A 14,635-nucleotide genomic window follows, 5' to 3' on the forward strand; every position below is an offset into this window, starting at 1 on the left:
GTCCTCGTGTTTAAAGGGCAAGTAACCGCGGCAAATGTAAAACGTATAAACCGTTATATTCACAATGTGTAACAATAGTGGCTGATCTACTGTGTTATAGAATGGCCTATTCCTAGCAACATTTCCATTGGTCTTCATTATTTATTTGTTAATAGTTTTTTTTAATTATTTGCAGCTTTCAAATGGGGGTCACTGACCCCGGCAGCCAAACCCTATTGCTCTGTGAGGCTCCAGTTTTATTGTTATTGTTACTTTTTATTCCTTATATTTCTATTCAGCTCCTCCCCTATTCCTATTCCAGTCTCATTCAAACTGTAGCCTGGTTGCTAAGGTAATTTGAGCCCTAGCAACAGGATAACTGACCCCGGCAGCCAAACCCTATTGCTCTGTGAGGCTCCAGTTTTATTGTTATTGTTACTTTTTATTCCTTATATTTCTATTCAGCTCCTCCCCTATTCCTATTCCAGTCTCATTCAAACTGTAGCCTGGTTGCTAAGGTAATTTGAGCCCTAGCAACAGGATAACTGACCCCGGCAGCCAAAACCCTATTGCTCTGTGAGGCTCCAGTTTTATTGTTATTGTTACTTTTTATTCCTTATCTTTCTATTCAGCCCCTCCCCTATTCCTATTCCAGTCTCATTCAAACCGCAGCCTGGTTGCTAAGGTAATTTGAGCCCTAGCAACAGGATAACTGACCCCGGCAGCCAAACCCTATTGCTCTGTGAGGCTCCAGTTTTATTGTTATTGTTACTTTTTATTCCTTATCTTTCTATTCAGCCCCTCCCCTATTCCTATTCCAGTCTCATTCAAACCGCAGCCTGGTTGCTAAGGTAATTTGAGCCTTAGCAACAGGATAACTGACCCCGGCAGCCAAAACCTATTGCTCTGTGAGGCTCCAGTTTTATTGTTACTTTTTATTTCTTATCTTTCTATTCAGCCCCTCCCCTATTCCTATATGTCTTTCGTTCAAACCACACCCTGGTTGCTAGGGTAATTTGAACCCTAGCAACCAGATACCTTATCTTATACCTATCTTATTCTACATCTATCCAGCTTACAAATGGGGGTCACTGACCCCGGCAGCAACTATTGCTCTGTGAGCTTCCAATTTTAATAATAGGATTACTTTTTATTTCTTATCTTTCTATCGAGACCCCCTCCTGTTCATATTCCAGTCTCTCATTTAAAAACGCTGCCTGGTTGCTAAGGTAAACAAGACCCTAGCAACAGGATAACTTGAGATTCCAAAGCAGAGAGCTGTTGAACAATAACTAAAAAAAAACTCAGATAATAAAAAAATGAAGACCAATTGCAAGTTTTTTTAGGAATACCATTTTCTTCTTCATACTAACGAGTTAATGTAAAGGTAACCAACCCCTTTCCTGTATTTCCTGGTGCTTCCTTTCCTGCCCCAGTCGCTACCTCACTGTATCTAGATAAATGCCACGCAGGGGCCCGGGTAGCCCAGGGGGCCACTGGTCACATAGTGAAAGGGACAAAGTCTGATGAACAACATGGAGATCTATAGAAAACACAAGGAAATTATAAAAATTGTACAAAAAAAATACCCAGCGAGCAGCAGAACCAACTCTCCGTTAATGTCCTGTTAACGAGGTTTCGGACCTGATACCAGAACCGCAATAAATAAATAGTGATCGCTGCCCAAAGGCCGGACAGGTCGGAACCCACACAGGGCTGAAGAGGGAAATGTTGGGTGATACTCGCTACAGCTATACAATGCAGCGGTGATACTCACAAGGAATATATATTGCAGCATATTCACATTGCCAGGTAGCACAGACATGCTTCAAGCAGCAAAGGTTGGGGGGGTTGGGTCATGTGATCACAGGCAGCCCCCCCCACGTAGTAAATCAGAAGCTTCCATGTTGATCCTTCATGTGATCCGGGGGGGCTGCGACGTGCGCCTAGGGGCTCTGGTAGATGCGTATGCGCTGCCCGATGTCTCTGCGGCACAGGGGGCAGGTACGGAGGGCATCTCCGCAGTTGGTGCAGCAACACACGTGCCCGCAGGGGAGGAAGATGACGTGGGCCTGTCAGACCGAAGGAACTTTTAGTACATGGTATAAACCAACATGGCAGCATTGGTTTCTAGGAAGGGGGGCGGTAGCAACCAGGCCTGGTTTTAATACAATAAACAAAGATGGAGGCTGCCCACAAAAAAAATTCCCAGCATTCTGTGCTTCAGGACTTACCTCCTGCTCCATGCACACAACGCACTCCGAGTTCCTATTGGCCACTTCAGTATCTGGGGCTGAAGGCTCCATTGGGCTAGGAAGGGCACAAGGCTCCTCTTCAGGCACAAGTTTCTCTAAGGCTTTGGGTTGATCTGAAACGAAGGGTTAATGATGCTGTTAGTGCTGATCATCTGCGGAGAGTAAAGGCGGCCTTACACGGGCAGATTTTAGCTCCTTCACACCGATTTGACTGTTTATCTACCCGGTAGATAATTGGCCAGATCTTGATTGGACAGGTAAGATATTTAGGTGGGCATATCGGGAGAAGATCCGCTTGTTTGGTGACTTCGCTAAATCTTACTGTGCGTGGCCATCTTGAAGGGGTTGTTCACATTTGAGCTAAGTATGATGTAGAGAGTAATATTCTGGGACATTTTGCAATTGGTCTTCATTTTTTTATTATTTGTAGTTGTTTAATGACTTCAATTTTTGTTTACCAGCTCTCCAGTTGGGAGTTTTAGTGGCTGTCTGGTTGCTAGGGTCCCAATTAACTTAGTAACCAGGGAGTGGTTTGGATGAGAGGTGGGTATATGAATAGGGGAGGGGCTGAATAGAAAGATAAGGAATAAAAAGTAACAATAACAATAAAACTGGAGCCTCACAGAGCAATAGGTTTTGGTTGATAGGGTAAGTTATCCTGTTGCTAGGGCTCAAACTACCTTAGTAACCAGGGAGAGGTTTGATTGAGAGACTGGTATATGAATAGGGGAGGGGCTGAATAGAAAGATAAGGAATAAAAAGTAACAATAAAACTGGAGCCTCACAGAGCAATAGGGTTTGGCTGCCGGGGTCAGTTATCCTGTTGCTAGGGCTCCTATTACCTTAGGAACCAGGGAGCAGTTTGACCCAGACACTGTAATATGAATAGGGGAGGGGCTGCATAGAAAGATAAGGAATAAAAAGTAACAATAACAATAAAACTGGAGCCTCACAGAGCAATAGGGTTTGGCTGCCGGGGTCAGTTATCCTGTTGCTAGGGCTCAAATTACCTTAGCAACCAGGGAGTGGTTTGATTGAGAGACTGATATATGAATAGGGGAGGGGCTGAATAGAAAGATAAGGAATAAAAAGTAACAATAAAACTGGAGCCTCACAGAGCAATAGGGTTTGGCTGCCGGGGTCAGTTATCCTGTTGCTAGGGCTCAAATTACCTTAGCAACCAGGGAGTGGTTTGAATGAGAGGCTGGTATATGAATAGGGGAGGGGCTGAATAGAAAGATAAGGAATAAAAAGTAACAATAACAATAAAACTGGAGCCTCACAGAGCAATAGGGTTTGGCTGCCGGGGTCAGTGACCCCCATTTGAAAGCTGCAAAGACGTAGGCAAATGATTCAATAACTACAAATAATGAAGACCAATTGAAAGGTTGCTTGGAATTAGCCATTCTATAATGGGCCTCCATGCTCAGGACATTACCTGATCGCGTGCGTACGATTTCCCTCGCTCGCTCGATGATGGCGTGCTGTAAGCCCACTTCTTCTACTCCGATCTAAGGGACAGCGGAATAAACATAAGCTGGAAACCAGGCCCAGATGGTACCAGACCCAGGCTGGGAGGCCAGACTATAGGGAGGTTCCCCCGCCATTACCTTTTTAAGATCCGCGGGGCTCATTTTCTCCAACATCTCCAGGCAGAAGCGATGGTGTGCGAATATGGGAAGGTATTTCTCAGCAGAAAGGGCTTTAAGGAGATCGACCAGCTCCTGTTCTAGCCCCTCCTCCTATGGGAAGGAAATAGGGGATATCATCACACCCAAGATACAGCTGTTGCCATACTGATTATATATAATATACAGGTATGGGAGCTGTTATCCAGAATGCTTGAAGATATTTTACAGATAAGGGATCTTTCCACAATTTGGATCTCCATACCTTAAGTCTACTTATAAATTATCCTTATAAATGGTGCGTAGGGATGTCATTTCTGTCACATGACTTACTAAAACTTGTATATTATATAGTGAATAAAGTACCCCCCCAGTGTAAAATATAGGGATATTATAAGTCCATATACAATATATACATATATAAGTCCATGACCATATAAAGGTCATGGAACCTCTCAGTGACTTATAATATCCTTATATTTTACAATATGGGGGGACTTAATTCACTATATAATATACAAGTTTTAGTAAGTCCCCCCATATTGTAAAATATAAGGATATTATAAGTCACTGAGAGGTTCCATGACCTTTATATGGTCATGGAACTCCTCAGTGACTTATAATATCCCTATATTTTACACTGGGGGGGTACTTTATTCACTATATAATATACAAGTTTTAGTAAGTCATGTGACAGAAATGACATCCCTACGCACCATTTATAAGGATAATTTATAAGTAGACTTAAGGTATGGAGATCCAAATTGTGGAAAGATCCCCCAGAATGCTTGGGGATATTTTCCATATAAGGGATCTTTCCACAATTTGGATCTCCATACCTTAAGTCTACTTATAAATCATCCTTATAAATGGTGCGTAGTGATGTCATCAGTTATAATCGAAGCTTAGTGATGTCATTTCTGTCACATGACTCACTAAAACTTGTATATTATATAGTGAATTAAGCAGGGTCAGACTGGGTGGTGCACCGGGGCCCCGGCCGCGCACCCCTAACCCCCCCCCCCCCACCGGACGTCCTCCCTTGAATGCGCGTTTGTGAACGCATCAGGGGAGGACATCGGCGGCAAGGGAAGTGCCAACAGGGTTGGGTCTGGGCCGCTGAGGCCCACCGGGTATTTTCCCGGTATCCTGGCAACCCAGTCCGACCCTGGAATTAAGTCCCCCCCCATATAGGGATATTAGAAGTCACCTTGGAGTTCCACTCCTCTGTAACTTATAATATCCTTATATTTTACAAAAGGGGGTACTATATTCACTATATAATGGAGTCTATGGGAGATGGACTTCCCATAATACTTTCTGGGTTTCCTGATAATGGATCCCATACCTGTATTCAAACATATAAGAGGGCTGCCATATTGATTCCCTTCGACAACACTCACCTGCAGCCTGAGCGACAGAGGCTTCTGGTTCAGTAGGCGCTGGTACTGTATCAGCCAATAGTTCTCCTGCTTGGCTTCACTCTTGGAATCCATCTCCAGCTACAGAGAATAAGAGAGGAGCCCATTAACATGAAAGAGGGGGCAACTGGGAAATAAGGGTGGGTTTGAGTTAACCGTTAGTATGATGTAGAGAGTGCTATTCTGAGACAGTTTGCAATTGGTCTTTATTTATTATTATTCATGGTTTTGTAATGATTTAACTTTTTGTTCAGCAGCTCGGTTTGGAACGTCAGGGGTTATCTGGTTGCTAGGGTCCAAATGACCTTAGCGAGCAGGCACTGGTTTGAATGAGAGACTGATATATATATATATGAAATACATATGGAATAGAAAACAATGATGGGATTAACTTCCCCTTGAAAGTGGGTGAAATAGAAAACAATGATGGGATTAATTTCCCCTTGAAAGTGGGTGAAATAGAAACAATGATGGGATTAACTTCCCCTTGAAAGTGTGTGAAATAGAAAACAATGATGGGATTAACTTCCCCTTGAAAGTGGGTGAAATAGAAAACAATGATGGGATTAACTTCCCCTTGAAAGTGTGTGAAATAGAAAACAATGATGGGATTAACTTCCCCTTGAAAGTGGGTGAAATAGAAACAATGATGGGATTAACTTCCCCTTGAAAGTGTGTGAAATAGAAAACAATGATGGGATTAACTTCCCCTTGAAAGTGGGTGAAATAGAAAACAATGATGGGATTAACTTCCCCTTGAAAGTGTGTGAAATAGAAAACAATGATGGGATTAACTTCCCCTTGAAAGTGGGTGAAATAGAAACAATGATGGGATTAACTTCCCCTTGAAAGTGGGTGAAATAGAAAACAATGATGGGATTAACTTCCCCTTGAAAGTGTGTGAAATAGAAAACAATGATGGGATTCACTTCCCCTTGAAAGTGGGTGAAATAGAAACAATGATGGGATTAACTTCCCCTTGAAAGTGGGTGAAATAGAAAACAATGATGGGATTAACTTCCCCTTGAAAGTGTGTGAAATAGAAAACAATGATGGGATTAACTTCCCCTTGAAAGTGTGTGAAATAGAAAACAACGATGGGATTAACTTCCCCTTGAAAGTGTGTGAAATAGAAACAATGATGGGATTCACTTCCCCTTGAAAGTGGGTGAAATAGAAACAATGATGGGATTAACTTCCCCTTGAAAGTGTGTGAAATAGAAAACAATGATGGGATTAACTTCCCTTGAAAAGTGGGTGAAATAGAAACAATGATGGGATTCACTTCCCCTTGAAACTGGGTGAAATCGAAAACAATGATGGGATTAACTTCCCCTTGAAAGTGTGTGAAATAGAAAACAATGATGGGATTAACTTCCCCTTGAAAGTGGGTGAAATAGAAACAATGATGGGATTCACTTCCCCTTGAAACTGGGTGAAATAGAAAACAATGATGGGATTAACTTCCCCTTGAAAGTGGGTGAAATAGAAAACAATGAGGGGATTAACTTCCCCTTGAAAGTGGGTGAAATAGAAAACAATGATGGGATTAACTTCCCCTTGAAAGTGTGTGAAATAGAAAACAATGATGGGATTAACTTCCCCTTGAAAGTGGGTGAAATAGAAACAATGATGGGATTCACTTCCCCTTGAAACTGGGTGAAATAGAAAACAATGATGGGATTAACTTCCCCTTGAAAGTGGGTGAAATAGAAAACAATGAGGGGATTAACTTCCCCTTGAAAGTGGGTGAAATAGAAAACAATGATGGGATTAACTTCCCCTTGAAAGTGTGTGAAATAGAAAACAATGAGGGGATTAACTTCTCCTTAAAAGTGTGTTAAGGAGAAAGTTAATCCCATCATTGTTTTCTATTTCACACACTTTCAAGGGGAAGTTAAACCTTAGCAAATAGGCCCCGCAGGCTGGAGGGCTGCCACTCACCAGCACTGCCAGTAGCTCCTCCTCTCGCTGCTTCTTGTCTTTCAGAAGTTGCTGCAGCATGTCGGTGAGGGCTCGTCTCTGCTCGGCGATCACCTCCTGAGTCCGAACAGACAGACAGTCAGATTCTACAGAACATCACGTGGGGACCCCCCCCCCACCCCGAGATTTAGTGGCCTTGCCGGAAGCCGACCATTCAGCCTCAGCAGACTAAACAAGGGATTGGTAACTGAAACAACTCCCAGCATCGCTGATACAGTAAAAGTGTGTTGGGAGTTGTCATTGGACAACAGCTTGGGCAGCGGCAGATTATAGATCCCAGCAACAGAAATTGTGATTGGAAAGCATGGAGATGAACTGGTCGGAGGATCTGGGTGCAGTTCCTACAGGTGAATCAACAAAAATATGGAAAAAAATGGCAGCATGGCAGCCCCTGCCTTTCTATATCATTAAACGCCAACTGCGGGTTAGTTCCCCTTTATTCAATGCCTACTGTTCTACAGACAGGATCCAGTCTGGGCCATAAAAGTGATACGAGACACACAGAACGGAGAGACAACGCACGAGAAATACAAATTACTGTCAGATTTTCAGCATTTTCTTCCCCTAAAATAGTACAGGTATGGGACCGGTTATCCAGAATGCTCAGAACCTGGGGTTTTACGGCTAGGGGGTCTTTCCGTAATTTGGATCTCCTACATTAAAAAAAATTATTTAAACAGTAATTAGAATTGTTCTGCCCCAATAAGGGGTAATTATATCTGTTGGGATCAAGTACAGGTACTGTTTTATTATTACAGAGAAAAGGGAATCATTTAACCATGAAATAAACCCAATAGGGCTGTTCTGCCCCCAATAAGGGGTAATTATATCTTAGTTGGGATCAAGTACAGGTACTGTTTTATTATTACAGAGAAAAGGGAATCATTTAACCATGAAATAAACCCAATAGGGCTGTTCTGCCCCAATAAGGGGTAATTATATCTTAGTTGGGATCAAGTACAGGTACTGTTTTATTATTACAGAGAAAAGGGAATCATTTAACCATGAAATAAACCCAATAGGGCTGTTCTGCCCCCAATAAGGGGTAATTATATCTTAGTTGGGATCAAGTACAGGTACTGTTTTATTATTACAGAGAAAAGGGAATCATTTAACCATGAAATAAACCCAATAGGGCTGTTCTGCCCCAATAAGGGGTAATTATATCTTAGTTGGGATCAAGTACAGGTACTGTTTTATTATTACAGAGAAAGGGAATCATTTAACCATGAAATAAACCCAATAGGACTGTTCTGCCCCAATAAGGGGTAATTATATCTTAGTTGGGATCAAGTACAGGTACTGTTTTATTATTACAGAGAAAGGGAATCATTTAACCATGAAATAAACCCAATAGGGCTGTTCTGCCCCAATAAGGGGTAATTATATCTTAGTTGGGATCAAGTACAGGTACTGTTTTATTATTACAGAGAAAAGGGAATCATTTAACCATTAAATAAACCCAATAGGGCTGTTCTGCCCCAATAAGGGGTAATTATATCTTAGTTGGGATCAAGTACAGGTACTGTTTTATTATTACAGAGAAAAGGGAATCATTTAACCATTAAATAAACCCAATAGGGCTGTTCTGCCCCAATAAGGGGTAATTATATCTTAGTTGGGATCAAGTACAGGTACTGTTTTATTATTACAGAGAAAAGGGAATCATTTAACCATTAAATAAACCCAATATGGCTGTTCTGCCCCAATAAGGGGTAATTATATCTTAGTTGGGATCAAGTACAGGTACTGTTTTATTATTACAGAGAAAAGGGAATCATTTAACCATTAAATAAACCCAATATGGCTGTTCTGCCCCAATAAGGGGTAATTATATCTTAGTTGGGATCAAGTACAGGTACTGTTTTATTATTACGGAGAAAAAGGAAACCATTTTTAAAAATGTGAATTATTTGATTAAAATGGAGTCCGTGGGAGATGGCCTTTCTGTAATTTGGAACTTTCTGGATAATGGGTTTCTTACATAATATTACATGCTAGTTCCTGTCATAAGTTAACCGTTGAGTGGAGAGAATGCCGACAGAAGGGCACTATGGGTGCCAGAGGGACAGCAGCTGTACATAATGGCTGTGTATGGGAGGCTCAGCAGTGTCTGTCAGAGTGATCAGCTGACTCCCTGACTAGGAAAGTTCCCGCCAACTTTGTGATTGGTCAGTGGTCACCGGGCAGACTAGGGGAAGATTTCAGCAGCTGGGTGACAATGGATATTTATTGGCTGGAACACATCAGGTGACCTAACAAGTTAGGTCTCAATGGAATTGAATAGAATTACAAAAAGGTTATTTACTTTATATTGTGAAGTTAATTTGACGTTATATCAGCTTGTGTGGGTCACCAATCTAATGCCCTGTGTGGAGGCAGGGCTAAAATCGTGTAAATATCATCAATAATCCAATGGCTCCTTAAGGAGCAAGACACACAGAACAAAGGACACACGGACGGGAGACAGCGACAGTCTGATCCAACACAAACCCAATCAGAGAAAGCGACAAACATATAAGACGGGCCAGACCAAGTGACCAACATCGGCGTAGAGGAAATTAAAGAAAGCTGAACACAAATAGGCCCTAAAAGGTTAATTAAAGAGGAAAGTCAGGACCTAAGATGGCCGAACTCAGAGCAGGGACCAATGGAAACCCTAACAAACAGTGCCAAGGAAACCTTGGTGCCTTAATTGGGTTGTTCACCTTTGCATTAACTTTTAGTATGATGAGTAATATTCTAATATTGCAATTGGTCTTCATTTTTTTTTATTATTTGTGTTGTCTTGATGATTTATCTGGTTACTAGGGTTCAAATTGCCTTAGCAACCAGGGAGTGGTATGAATGAGAGATATATGAATAGGAAAGGACTTGAATAGCCCCCCCCCCCCCCCCCCATTTGAAAGCTGCAAAGTCAGAAGAAGACAAATAATTAAAAAACTATACAAAAAATAAATAATGAAGACCAATTGAAAAGTTGCTTAGCATTGGTGAATGTGGTATTGCTCAGCATGTGAACTGGCCCTAAGCCACCATAACCCACCTACCCCCGGCCGCAGAGGTTGCCATGGCTGCTGTGATGGAAAAAGGGGATGGAGGAGAGAAAACAACACCCCCCCCCCCCAGCTTTCTGTGGGGCTAATCAGTGCTCCCCCCGGACACACACACACATACCTGCAGTGCCTCGTTGCCGAATTCTTGCCTCTTTACCTCCAGCTGAGTCAGTTGCATTAACTCAGCTTCTATTAATAATATCTAGAGAAGATGAGACAGGAGGGTTGGGGGTGAATAGGCATCTGTGCCAACGCCGAAAGCCTGGCGACAAGGTGCTAGCGGAAATAAGAATATAAATACGCAGAAACAACCTGCCTGGCTCTGCATGGGGACGACTGCCCTGCTCTGCACTGTGTGGGGACGACTGCCCTGCTCTGCACTGCGTGGGGACAACTGCCCTGCACTGCGTGGGGACGACTGCCCTGCTCTGCACTGCGTGGGGACGACTGCCCTGCACTCTACGGGGATTATTGCCCTGCTCTGCATCGTACAGGGATGACTGCCCTGCTCTGCACTGTGTGGGGACGACTGCCCTGCTCTGCGTGGGGACGACTGCCCTGCTCTGCACTGCGTGGGGACGACTGCCCTGCTCTGCACTGCGTGGGGACGACTGCCCTGCTCTGCACTGCGTGGGGACGACTGCCCTGCTCTGCACTGCGTGGGGACGACTGCCCTGCTCTGCACTGCGTGGGGACGACTGCCCTGCACTCTACGGGGATTATTGCCCTGCTCTGCATTGTACAGGGATGACTGCCCTGCTCTGCACTGTGTGGGGACGACTGCCCTGCTCTGCACTGCGTGGGGACGACTGCCCTGCACTCTACGGGGATTATTGCCCTGCTCTGCATTGTACAGGGATGACTGCCCTGCTCTGCACTGTGTGGGGACGACTGCCCTGCTCTGCATGGGGACGACTGCCCTGCTCTGCACTGTGTGGGGACGACTGCCCTGCTCTGCACTGCGTGGGGACGACTGCCCTGCTCTGCACTGCGTGGGGACGACTGCCCTGCACTCTACGGGGATTATTGCCCTGCTCTGCATTGTACAGGGATGACTGCCCTGCTCTGCACTGTGTGGGGACGACTGCCCTGCTCTGCACTGTATAGGGACGACTGCCCTGCTCTGCACTGTATAGGGACGACTGCCCTGCTCTGCACTGTATAGGGACGACTGCCCTGCTCTGCACTGTATAGGGACGACTGCCCTGCTCTGCACTGTATAGGGACGACTGCCCTGCTCTGCACTGTATAGGGACGACTGCCCTGCTCTGCACTGTATAGGGACGAATGCCCTGCTCTGCACTGTATAGGGACGAATGCCCTGCTCTGCACTGTATAGGGACGAATGCCCTGCTCTGCACTGTATAGGGACGAATGCCCTGCTCTGCACTGTATAGAGACGAATGCCCTGCTCTGCACTGTATAGAGACGAATGCCCTGCTCTGCACTCTATGGGGATGACTGCCCTGCTCTGCACTCTACGGGGATGACTGCCCTGCTCTGCCCTGCGGGGGCGGCTGCCCTGCTCTGCCCTGCGGGGGCGACTGCCCTGCTCTGCCCTGCGGGGGCGACTGCCCTGCTCTTAATGTAATATAAGGTCGAAAACCAACAGCTGCACAACCAGGTAATTGGCATTTGCCCAAGAGCTTGCACTCCTGAATCCTAATCAAGGAAGAGGAAAATCAGATGAAACAGAGACATGAAAATTAAACATCCGCACAAGCCCCGTGGGCAAACAAGCCGGTGTATTTGCAACCAGAAATAACAGCCAATCATCCGCTACAGGAGAGTCGGTTCCACCAATCAGTGTCTCATTAAGGCACTTTACTCACAACAATATTTTTGCAGCGCTGGAATTCAAATCACTATTTGGTTTCTCTGGAGATTGACCTTAGCAACCAGAATACAGTAACAATAAACAAACAAACAATGGCAATACCATCTTCTTGCCCCCTGTCAGTTCGGCTGCTGTTATACGTTGGTCAGACGCAGAATAACAAAGTAAATAATTCAAAAATCAACCCAAAAAAGTGAGATAAGACCCTCCCCCCCGTGTTGTTACCCTGAAGGGGGCAAATCTCAGGGCCTTTTATATAACACACGGGGGAGACGCTTGTGTCTCTGGCGGTGACAATGAACAGCGGAGGAGACAAAATAAAGAGGAAAATGGCAAAGCCGGCGAAATGAGATGGGATGGAGCATATAACGGGGTGGAGTCTAGCAGGTACCCCGATACCCCCCCCGGGGTGGGAAATCTATATAACAGGATCCCCTGTAAGGGTTAAACTGCATGTGTTCTGCCTGGAGATTATTCTATGACCAGGGCGCCATCAGGAACTTTGGGGCTCATACAGGTTATTTATATGGGGCCACCCATAAACACAAGGGGGCACAGTACCAATATTTTAGCCACGCCCCTTATGGGCGCTATATAAACAGCTGATGTTACTCTATAATCAGTTCCATTGATTAATGAGCTAATAAGTCGGTCAGTTTATTGGGGGGCAGTGGGGTTTGCCCTAAGTTTAACCCCTTCCCACCTACCTGCCCCTGTTCTGCGCTGTCATTGCTTGATATGGAAGTTACGTACGTTTTTGTGTAAGTTACGTATATTGCGTAAGTGTCGGGGCCAATGATGTTGCTGTGGGGCCCAATAACCAGTCATTCCCCTTACGGAAGAAGATTTCACGGGGTCCGGCACAATTGTACCCCCTATCCCCCCCCCCCCCAATGGCTATGACTGTGAGCTCTGCAGCCCTCACCTACAACTCCCATCACCCTTGGCCAGACGACGGAGGCTAGAGTGCTACTTCTCCTGCCTACTGCACTCTCCTTAAGTGGAGACCGTTCCTGCTGATTAGTATTAACATCCCCGCACAGGCCCCCCCAAAAAAAGGGGGTTACAGACGCTGCACATTAGGTACACCATACCACTATAGATCGCTGTATTACGCTAACGCTGGTGAAAAGACCAAGGGTTATGAGCCCTGTAACTATACCCCACCCCCCCCCCAGGTACCCCAATACCCAGTTCCAAGCCCCGCCCACAGCCTGCTCACCTGTTCCCTTATCTGTCTGTGCATAAGATCTTTCTTCAGCTGCAGAGCCTCAAACGCAGCTTTCTGGATCTCCTCCTGGAACACAGAGCGACCGGGTCAGTATAAACGGGTCAGGTAAATATATATATATATATATATATATATATATATATGGGCATAATACACTTAAACTCCATTGATTTTGCCTTAGGCCAAAAGGACAATCTAGTGTAGTTATATGGAAATGTGCAGTATAATAATGGCCACTAGGGGTGCAGTGACCGGGACCTTATTGCTGATCCGGATAGACTACAACTCCCAGAATCCTTTGCCATTGCTAAAAACACACTTTCATGTTATCCCAATATCCCCAGAGGCATGAGACTGTAACATCCAATAGTCCCTGGGGCTCACTAGCACCCCCCAGTGGAGTAAAGTTTTGGAAGCCACTTAATGACCCTGACTGGCAATCTGTGGGTTCCGGCATATTCTGTAAGATGCCATAGAAAGTCATTATTTACTGGGTCGGTGGGGGCCTCTGTGTACTTGAAATGCCCCAAGGCATATTTTGTACCCCACTCAGAGCCTGGGAATGTCACTCACCTCCTGCAAGATCTGACTGATGGCTTTATTTTGATCCATCTGCTGCCAGTGCTGTATCTGCTGCAGCTTCCGATCCATGTCTGCCAGGCTGTAGGGTGTCAAGGAAGAAATTATGTTACTTCTACAGAGGGAAACACTATGGCAGCACCCACCCCCATATGTATAAATACAAATATACAGAGAAGGAATGTTCTGGGCACACAATAAGCTGTACCCCCATACTGTACTGTCTAAGGGAAACACTATGGCACCCCCTACCCATATGTATAAATACAAATATACAGAGAGGGAATGTTCTGGGCACACAATAAGCTGTACCCCCATACTGTACTGTCTAAGGGAAACACTATGCCACCTCCTACCCATATGTATAAATACAAATATACAGAGAAGGAATGTTCTGGGCACACAATAAGCTGTACCCCATACTGTACTGTCTAAGGGAAACACTATGGCACCCCCTACCCATATGTATAAATACAAATATACAGAGAAGGAATGTTCTGGGCACACAATAAGCTGTACCCCCATACTGTACTGTCTAAGGGAAACACTATGGCACCCCCTACCCATATGTATAAATACAAATATACAGAGAAGGAATGTTCTGGGCACACAATAAGCTGTACCCCCATACTGTACTGTCTAAGGGAAACACTATGGCACCCCCTA

The 14,635-nt window shown here is 44.7% G+C and overlaps 1 protein-coding gene across 1 annotated transcript in view; it reads right to left on the reverse strand.

The window, feature by feature from the left end:
• Positions 1-1,775: 1,775 nt before the first annotated feature.
• The window catches only part of lrsam1 (leucine rich repeat and sterile alpha motif containing 1), a 29,984-nt gene continuing 17,124 nt past the window's right edge, over positions 1,776-14,635 (reverse strand). The window contains 9 exon segments of the mRNA XM_031891413.1: positions 1,776-2,051; positions 2,214-2,347; positions 3,673-3,745; positions 3,845-3,976; positions 5,266-5,364; positions 7,228-7,323; positions 10,444-10,524; positions 13,382-13,456; positions 13,964-14,051. Of these exon segments, the coding sequence (XP_031747273.1) occupies positions 1,926-2,051; positions 2,214-2,347; positions 3,673-3,745; positions 3,845-3,976; positions 5,266-5,364; positions 7,228-7,323; positions 10,444-10,524; positions 13,382-13,456; positions 13,964-14,051 (904 nt within the window). The 3' untranslated portion in view covers positions 1,776-1,925.

The sequence above is a fragment of the Xenopus tropicalis genome, chromosome 8 (assembly GCF_000004195.4).
Source record: "Xenopus tropicalis strain Nigerian chromosome 8, UCB_Xtro_10.0, whole genome shotgun sequence".
Classification (NCBI taxonomy): domain Eukaryota; kingdom Metazoa; phylum Chordata; class Amphibia; order Anura; family Pipidae; genus Xenopus; species Xenopus tropicalis.